At 43.1% G+C, this 9,455-nt stretch overlaps 2 protein-coding genes across 6 annotated transcripts in view; one reads left to right on the forward strand and one right to left on the reverse strand.

The window, feature by feature from the left end:
* Window positions 1-1,233: 1,233 nt before the first annotated feature.
* The window catches only part of adgrg7.1 (adhesion G protein-coupled receptor G7, tandem duplicate 1), a 9,904-nt gene continuing 1,682 nt past the window's right edge, over window positions 1,234-9,455 (reverse strand). Inside the window, exons 3-11 of the mRNA XM_020592108.1 lie at window positions 9,061-9,174; window positions 8,613-8,809; window positions 5,993-6,145; window positions 5,702-5,814; window positions 4,770-5,119; window positions 4,553-4,634; window positions 3,670-3,828; window positions 2,431-2,587; window positions 1,234-1,608 (exon numbers count right to left, since the gene is read on the reverse strand). Coding sequence (XP_020447764.1) covers window positions 1,402-1,608; window positions 2,431-2,587; window positions 3,670-3,828; window positions 4,553-4,634; window positions 4,770-5,119; window positions 5,702-5,814; window positions 5,993-6,145; window positions 8,613-8,809; window positions 9,061-9,174 — 1,532 coding nt within the window. The 3' untranslated portion in view covers window positions 1,234-1,401. The remainder of the gene's footprint in view (window positions 1,609-2,430; window positions 2,588-3,669; window positions 3,829-4,552; window positions 4,635-4,769; window positions 5,120-5,701; window positions 5,815-5,992; window positions 6,146-8,612; window positions 8,810-9,060; window positions 9,175-9,455) is intronic.
* The window catches only part of ftcd (formimidoyltransferase cyclodeaminase), an 18,913-nt gene continuing 10,990 nt past the window's right edge, over window positions 1,533-9,455 (forward strand). For 2 of the 5 annotated variants that reach the window (XM_020592029.1, XM_020592032.1), the window contains exons 1-3: window positions 1,533-1,633; window positions 2,447-2,607; window positions 9,363-9,397. The gene's annotated coding sequence lies outside the window, so the exon portion shown is untranslated. Of the gene's footprint in view, window positions 1,634-2,446; window positions 2,608-4,978; window positions 5,033-9,362; window positions 9,398-9,455 lie in introns of those variants that run through there. The other 3 variants (XM_020592030.1, XM_020592033.1, XM_020592031.1) reach the window with 2 other exon arrangements.

Here is a 9,455-nt window from a genome sequence, read left to right on the forward strand (position 1 = left end):
AGTAGGCTTTGCTGCTATGCAGTTAAATTAATGTGGTGGGCTTATTCTTTTCTGAAGTCTAGTTTTAAGAATAGTGGAAGTTACACTTTTTTTCTTCCTCCATTTCTGGCGCCCCCTGGATGTACGGCGCCCTTAGCATTTGCCTATACTGCCTATGCCACGGGCCGGCCCTGGTCCCGTCATTAAAACTTCTCCCTTTGTAAATGCATCATTTATCTATTGTCAGTGTTTTAATCTGTGTTTTAGTTCATTTACAGCCAAAGCAACACACAGGTAAGAAAGACTTTGACTGTGAGAACAAAGTCATGACGTTTCCTTCACCTCGACAACACAGAAGCATATGTTAATGGAAAAAAGAGCCAACACATGATGAAACCAGTTTTATTTTTGGGACACAGCTCAGCTTCTGCAACCAGCTTCAGTCACAGTAATGATCACAGCAGGTCAGAGGAATTGTTGTCAATATTCACACTCAAATCTCAAAGCTGCTCACAGTGCCACTGTTCACAGTGTTCAGTTAATCTACAAACGTGTCACGTGTTTAAACAAGCAGTTTGATCCTTTCTATCGGAACCATACAGCTGTGTGGGTCGGGTGGACCCTGCAGTCACAGCACCGGTCAAAATCTAAAAATACAAGCAGACAGAATGACTATGCTCATTGTGTTACACTGTGATATTGGATGTTATTACTGATGCACTTCATTGTAGCTTGAATTAACACCTGACTGCAGTGTTTGTTTTGAATCTGAACATCAGCTGGAAAAACTTTAAAGTCACGTGAAGATAAAACATATGATTATGGGAAGTAGAAATTACATCAAAGTTTGCAAGAGAAAAGAAGAGTGATATGGGAATAAAGCTAAACAGAAATCAACCTGCAGAAACTTAAACAGTCTGTAATGAAATGCAAGAAAAAAAAATCTGCTCTGGAATATTTCATGGTTTGTCTCATGTCTTGTTTGTTTGTTAGAACTCAGTCCCAGTTCCTTCAGCAGGTCCTGGACCTGTTCTGTGCACAGAAAGAGAAATGTCTCAGCAGCCACTTGATTCTCAAAGGCAGATACAGTAAGTGTGGGACATCAGAGATAATGAGATGCTCAGAGGCTTGTTTCATTGTCCCCTCCGGTCACACACAAAGACAAGTAAAATGACTGCTTTGAGTACCAAACAGTCTCATTTGTTTTCCTTTGTCTTCAGATTGTGAAATGAGCTCAGTCACTGACCAGGAAACAGGACAACACAGTGAAGTCCACACAGTTTGAGCGGAGGGGGACTAGTCAGTAGATTGGCTCCATGATCTGAGCCACTGCTGCTGATCATTGTCTGTGTTGATATAAAAACCACTGATCAAAGGATGTTGACCCAAGCTTCATGATGTGGCCAGGGTCTCCATCGGCTCCTACAGCTCTTTGCTGGTGAAGCTGCGCTCCTGACTGAGGTCTCTGTAGCACTCGGTGCTGCCTCTGGTTGTGCCCCAACTCTTCCACAGCATGTACTTTGCGCTGTGCAGCGGGATGCTGACAGACGAGAGGTGCTGCACAGAGTGGGACACAGCCGCTCTGAAGCTCGGCCTTCTGGCTGTGAACAGGATGAAGATCTGAAACCCCTGAGGACACCAGAGCGGGACAAAGGTGAGCCTTGTTTTACCTTTGGTGGTTACATATGTTTACTGTCCCAGTGTTCTAACAGGACCCATTTATGACAAACCAGGTGTCACAGAAGGAGAGAAGAGAGGGACCAAACATAGACAACTTAGGTTGATGTGTGACAGCAAAGGTTACAGAATTTTCACTACATCTGGTGACATGTAACACTGGTGTTGACACAGTTGGTCTGTCACAAACCAGCCTGCCAGCGGCTGACACGACAAGTAACATGTGACCAGAACCAGCAAGTCATCACCTGGTGTTTCTGAACTGAATTCAGGAACCATGACACAAAAATGACCTTTTTACAACTTCACTACATAATTGCTCCTTTCTTTCTTTTGTTTTCAAGATTTTACTCTTGAAAACTTGCAGCTTGTTACTCCAAACATTGTTGTTTAATTCTTGAACTCTCCAATTATTTGTATTTATTTTTATTTTCCTAAGACTGGTCCTGATGTTGCATCATCGCTGTTGGTCAAAAACTGTTAATTCATTCATTAATGTTACAGCATTATTCACAAAAATAAACACTACTGTGCTTGTTTGTTCACAGTGAGAGAAAGTCACCAAACTCAATTCAAAAATGTACCAATTTGTGCTGCAGAGTTAAACATAAAATGCTGCCTCCAACAAAATCTGAATAAATCATGTCTCTAGAGACATTCATCCTCAAACACTGCTTATAATTCCAGTCAAAGATGTGTAGCTCACAGTTGTGGAAGTGCTGTTTAGAAACAGCTAGATGTAAAATGTTGAAGTGGAGGTTCAGACAAATGTACCTGTGTGGTCGTACAGATGCAGAAGACGATACTGAAGACCAGGTGGGTGTGTCCTGTACTGACGAGGACCAGGTACCCCAGGGTCCAGGACAGACCCAGAACCACGGCCAGAGAGAAGCTGATGAGGAACTTCTTCCTGAGAGGCGAAGGCTTGGTGCTGCACAACAGAACAGGCTGGTGAGTCAGAGACCGACTTCACGGCAGAAATGAGTCCTTAACATGCACACTAGAGAACAAGGTGGTCTGAGAGAGTCAGAGTGAAGTCGGCAAGAAATTTTAATACACCTTACTTTGTCCTATCACGAGATTTTTCCTCAAAGTAAGGCATCTGTACTTTTCTCAAAATATTAAGACATTTATTAACAGTTATTGAAATATTCCAGCTCTTTTTCTGAAAATATGATTTGATTATTGAAACTATGACTGTCATAAAGTACAAGTACAAGTGATTTTTCTTGATTTTAGTAGTGGTGGAAGAAGTACTCGGAATATTTACTTAAGTAAAAGTAGTACTACCACAGTGTAGAAATACTGTTATAAATAAAAGTCCTGTATTCAAAATGCTAATTAGGTAAACATGTGTATTCTACAGTATTTTGTTTTATTGATCTGATTCTAAAAAGGAACTAAAGTTATCAAATACATGTAGAGCAGTAAAAAGTTTGTCTCTGACATGTAGTGAAGTGAAGGATTGTAGCCTACGTAAAGCTGCAGTATGCAACTTTTTTCCAAATGTTTGTAGAAATCTGCTCCAAAATGTGTCTTCATGTGGAGAGGTGCTGTCGAATCCTCCTGTGACCCAGAGCCACTGAACTGACACCAGAGATATTAGCTTCAAAAAGGTTTTGAGTGGGACTGACTTCTAATCAATCAGAGATTTTCAGTTATTTCTACCTGATCAGTGAGTTTTGTTGCATTTTCATTGTAAATTCATAACAACAAATATGTGAAGAGCTGGGCAGAGCATGGCGGGTTTTAGTAGAGCAGAGTGGGCTGATTTGGAGTTTCATGCTAATGCTACCTTAAGTCACATACCCTAGCTTTAAGTACAGTACTTGAGTAAATGTACTGGGCTACTTTCCACCGCTGGATTTTAGTGCAGCAGTCCGACTGATGTTTCTGTAAAGTTAAAATATGAAACACACTTAGGTTTCATTTATATAAAGAAAATCAGACGTTGAGTTTTCAGGACACAGGTGAGCAGAGAGCTGCAGGACTGTCAGGGCGGCAGCACATTACCTGGCCAGGTCAGGGTCTGTCCTGCACGTGGTCAGAGAGATAAGCGCCAGCAGCACAATGTTGTAGATCAGGATCAAAGCGACAGGAAGGAGGAAGCCCCAAAACATGGGCTTCCCAAAGTCGAAGTGTTTGGATTTATCCAGAGCAGCCAACCAGCAGCTGGAGGGTTAAAAATCAGCAGTCAGAATAAAATACCATAAATAAAAATATCACACAAAGACTGTAACTGAAACCCACAGGACTGAATTTAAGTTCTACTGGAGATCCTCAAGTTTCCAACAATAAAAAATGTCATAAATATTTCACTGAAAGTAAACTTCCTGTGGTCTCAGTGAGGAGCTGGACCAACACGATGAGTGGTGACACTGTGTGAATGAATTCAAAGACAGAACAATCACAGGAAAGTCCAGAACTTTTAGGTACGTGGACAAAGAAAGAGTTCTAGACTGAAAACCTCTTTCTTTCCAACTGCCATCAGACTCCTAAACAGCTGACAGGAGTTTACAATCAGGAATTACTTCAAGTAATTCCACCTGTACTGTTTACATAATTGTACATTCACTGCTGACTATTGCACATACAGCTCCGATGTAGCATACATTCTGTCTTAGTGTGTTCTTATAATATTTCTTTTCACTCACTGCTTAAAGTGCCTTTAGGTTTTGTGCTACTGTTTATCTACTTTATATTTCACTTGTGTTGTTTGGCATTCATGTGGATGTCAAAGTAAGAATTTCACTGTGCAGGGAAACACGTTTCCTTATTGTGCATATGACAGTAAACGCTTTGAACCTTGAACCTTGAACAAAGGTAAAGCTCATATAGGTGTGATGTAAAACATGTTACAGCAGCTAATAAGCACTAAGTACAATGATGGACCCACAATTCCTCCTGTCTGTATTCCAGAGGGTTGTCCACACTGTAGGTCGCTCCAAGTGTGACCAGCATGATGACGGCTGGGACCCCTGTGAGGACACAGGAAGTCATGTGACTTTAAATTCTGGACAGAAACCATTTATTCCCTCCACCAATGACACAGGTCCAGGTATCTAAGTTCTTGATACACATTGTTGAGGATGTGCTGGATGATCAAGTCTTACCCCATCCAACAGCCATACTGCCTGGGGTCCAGTATGGAGGGAGGCTGCGGCGCAGCGTCCGCACCAGCAGCACTACCTCAGTGCCGAACACGCCGTTCCACATGAAGGTGGCCAGCAGGAAGAAGTGGAGCAGGGCTGCCACCGCCGAACATGAGCCGTGGTCCCGGTGCACGTGTTGGTCAGAGCCCGGGATGATGTTGGTCTGGCTGATCTCCACCTGCACTTCACCCTGTCTGTTGGAGTTCTCCACTCCAGAGAGGAAGGTGATGATGAAGGCCAACAGGCTCACACACATGCACAGCAGAGCCACGGTTGACTTGTTCTGACGCTTGCCAGGCTTCCTCTCTAAACTGGAGAGGACGAGATAGCGCTTTAGGCCAGACGGACACTTGAATCTGAGTGATCAGTTTATTAGAAACCCCTGAGTCAGTCTAACCCAGCAGTCCTGCAGTGAATCGTCCTTCATGAAGATGTTCAATTTGTGTTCAGTGTTTCATAGAGGTGTGGATTCACTGAGCCTGGAGGTTGTGGTCCTGTTCAACTGGACTGTGTTATACTGAGAGGTGTTTCTGGTATTTTGTCCACCTCAGTTTACACAACAGGGCTGAACAGACACATTATCACCTTCATGAAGAGGGATATACTGTGGGATTGTTGGATTAGACTGACTTGAAATCAACTAGGTGTACCTAATAAACTGACTAACTGGGCTTCTCAGCGTGTGCAGCACAGCACCAAGCCAGAGCCCTTGTGTGTGAACAGCTGTCAATAAATGCTAATGGAGATGCTAAACAAACATTAACCTGAGCAACTGAGAAGGACAAAGGAGAGTTCAGCATCAACTGCAGCTGATCTGTTACAGACCAGCTCCCTGCCTGTGTGTTAGACAGCAGGATGAACTGCGCTGAATCTGGAGTCCCATTCCAACTTACTTCTCTCTGACGTGGTGAATGATGGTGACGAGCAGGCCCAGGATGGAAAAGCAAAGACCAACGATGGAGATCACTTCCAGGGCCTGTGCATACTCGTAGTTCTCTGTGAAGGACTGAAACAGCAGCATTAAACAGGAAAGCATTAAATAACTAAGGACCAGTTGCCAGTCACATTATATCATGATTAAATACTGGGCTAGAAAGCATGTTAAATAGCATCAGTTGGCTGGGAGTCTCCCTCCAACTTTAGCCTCGGATGGAAACATATCAGTGCAGAGTTGTGTGCATCACCCAGAGAGCAGCGAAGTTGGTGGTGTGGTTGCAGAAACACCTCAGGACTCCGTCTGAAGCATTTCCTTTGGAGCAGCCAACGGTGCTCCAGTCCTGAAGGCTGTAGTCCCAGAAAACACAGGCGAAGTCGTGCAGAGACGCAGCGCTCGGCACCTGAGACAGTCACAGAGAGAACGTCTGCAGCTTCACTCCTTCAGTCACATGTTGGGTTTAAACGGCAGTGGAAAAGATGAGGGAGCAAGTCAAGTGGTTTATGTTGTGTTTCATTTAAATAAAACACAGGAAAAGAAAGCACCCAAAAGATGATGATGTGCAAACAAACCAGATTTGTTCTGTGTGTACAAGTTGTTATTCTGATGTTGAAGTGATGGTGTTTGCACCAGATCCTTATGCTGCGTGCGCAGTTTGTCATGCAGCAGTTGGTCCTCAGTGAGCAGGTGTTTGTTTGTGTCATCACAGTGTTGTTCAGCGTTCTGCTTCTGCTCACATTACTAGTCAAAGAGCTTTGGTGTTTAGAAGAGCAGAGGAACAGTCAGTGTCAGGAGTCCCCACCTTGCCTTTTCTAGTGTGTTTTGACTGATTGTACTTTGACAAGTTACTGCCAGATTAGTGAGATAATCAGTGCCATAAAAACAAATCATGACAGTGAAACTTGAAGCTTTCTTATGCACACTGTCTTGTTATCACTGTTATGTCCTGATAACAGTATAGTATCAAACAGCATAGTACAGCATAGTCTGTAGCAGTATGAGGGTTTTCTTCAATGTTTTACTGATAAAATCACTAGCATTAGGCAGTCCTCCAGTTCTACTAATCCTGACCCAGCTGATATTCCTCTGCATTCTGCTGTCTTTGACCAGTTTGAGTCTGTATCTTTACCTCTGCTATCTGAACTGGTTCACTACATGAAAACATCTCACTGTTCTTTGGATTGTTTGCCAACTAGATTGTTTCAGGATCCCACTGGGATCTGTTTTAAGGAAATATGGCTTTTCTTTTCATTGTTCTGCTGATGACATTCAGATTTACTTACCGTTAAAGGAATCAAGAGGGATGTCACTACAGTCGCTGTTTGACTGTCTGACAGACTTGAAATCATAGTTGGCACTTAACTTTTTAAATCTCAACAAAAATAAGGCCGAGTGTGTGCTATTTGGTGACCTGGAGGACTTAACTGCTTCTAACCAGGGCCTGGGTCCCCTAGCTTGACATCTGAAGTCGACTGTAAAAAATCTAGGGGTGATGTTTGATGGTGATTTTAGATTTGACAAGCAAATCAACTCAGTTGTGAAATCTAGCTTCTTCCACCTGAGGCTGTTAAGCAAGGTTATGTCATTTCTTTCTTTTAATGATTTTGAGATTGCAATTCATGCTTTTATCACTTCCCGCCTTGACTATTGCAATGCTCTATACTATGGTGTTGACCACTCCTCCCTCGCTCATCTCCAAATGGTGCAAAATGCTGCTGCTCATCTTTTGACAAGTACTAGGAAATTCAAGCATATAACCCCGGTACTGGCTTCTCTCCACTGGCTTCCAGTCTGTTTTAGAATCGATTTTAAGTTATCGATTTTTGTTTTTAAGGCTCTTAATGGATTGGTTCCATCTTACCTCACTGAATTGGTGCATTGGCACAAACCTACAAGGTCCCTCAGATCTTCAAGCCAATTTCTTTTAGAGGTTCCTATGGCCAGATATAAACGCTGGCGTGACCGTGCTTTTACAGTTGCAGCCCCTAAATTTTGGAATAGTCTACCTTTTAATATTAGGTCAGCTAATGACCTCAGTACTTTTAAACCATTGCTTTAAACATATTTATTTGGCTTGGCTTTTAATGCACAGTAGAGCCTGATGGTTTTAATTTCCTTTTAATTTATTGAACGTATACTGTGTGTCTGTGTTACTGTGCTGTTTTATTTTTATTTGCACTGATCTTATTTATTCTATTTTAGTCATTTATTGTGATGTTATTCTGCCACGTACAGTACTTTGGTCAGCTGGATGTTGTTTTTAAAGTGCTATATAAATAAATTTGATTTGATTTGATCTGATTTGATAGTGCAGGTAAAGTGTCCTCTGTGAGGTGATAGATAGATAGATAGACAGAAATACTTTATTAATCCCAATCTGGGAAATTGCATCATGGGGACAGGCGCCTCAGGGGTTTTAAAGAAGACAGGAAGTTTTTAACTTGCTGTAATCTCCATTAAAACTTGCACTAACTCAGCGCATGGACGGACATGAAGCACGTGTTAATCTGATTCAGTGTGACGTCCACTTCCGGATGATGTCACTATCTCTGATGTCCCTCCAGGACAAACCTCCATGAAACCACTGAGGAGCAGAGGCTACAGAACCTGCCTGAGAATCCTCCCGTTTCTAAGTTTCCTTCAGTGTCACTGTGATCCAGTGACAGCTGTGTGTCTGTCCGTGGGGACACTGTACACTGGAACTGCTCACTGCTCATTCTGCTGCTGTGGGGGGTGTAGTTGTCTGGATTTGTCACAGTGTCAGACTTTGAAACCCTCCGACTCAGATTCAAGTCGAACCAAAAGAAAAGCTGATAAAGGTCATTTAAGTGGGACTACAGGAGGTTGTTAGGAGAAGCTGGTTTTCTTACTGTCGGTCTGAACAGCATCTCCACATGTTGTGGCACAGCGCTGCGCTCCCGACCTTCAATGCTGGCTGACAGAACCCTGACAGTGGCCCGACTCGTCCTGTAGAGCCTTGACCTAAAGAATCGGTTGTTCTGGTAGAGGACAAAACCCAGAGAGACGTCGGACGGCTGCTGACGGCTGCTGACAGCTTCTTCAGAGACTAGAGACAGAATCCCACTTTGTTATTAGTAGAAACAGATGTTGAGATGTCTGATGAACCTACAGTGAACCAGTCCCAGCCCTCTAAAAGCACCTTTACAGTAAAACACTGTGTTTCACGGACACGGCCAGTCAGACGTTTGGACACACTCCCATTCAATCCACTGGGAAAATGTGTCCACACCTGTGACTGGTAGTGTGTAAACATTAGTTATACCAGCTGGTACAGTGTCTGTGGTGCAGAGAACTCACCTGGTGGGAAGCGTACGTACATCAGGGCGTCGGCTATGGACCCGCTTCCCACCACAATGGTGGACGTGTTGGTGTTCAGCTGAATCCGGTTGTCTACAAAATGGCCAGATGTTCCTGAAAACAACAGGATAACAGAGGTGTCATTAAAAAGTCACTGACTGTTTGAAGCTCCGTTATTGTTACTGCTAAATGCAGTGAATGTTAGATTTCACATGTGAGGACAGAGAAGTTTGACTTCACTATGTCACTGCAGAGGACAGTTTGGTCTCTGTTGGCTTAAATGTTTGTTTTGTCTCTTTCAGGCTCCTGTACATCACAGAGCCAGTGCTACATCTCTGTGAGTACCCTTTATTATCTGTTATTGACTGGTGCGAAATGCATTCATGTCCTGCTGA

This window comes from Monopterus albus, unplaced genomic scaffold (assembly GCF_001952655.1).
Source record: "Monopterus albus unplaced genomic scaffold, M_albus_1.0 scaffold16.1, whole genome shotgun sequence".
Classification (NCBI taxonomy): domain Eukaryota; kingdom Metazoa; phylum Chordata; class Actinopteri; order Synbranchiformes; family Synbranchidae; genus Monopterus; species Monopterus albus.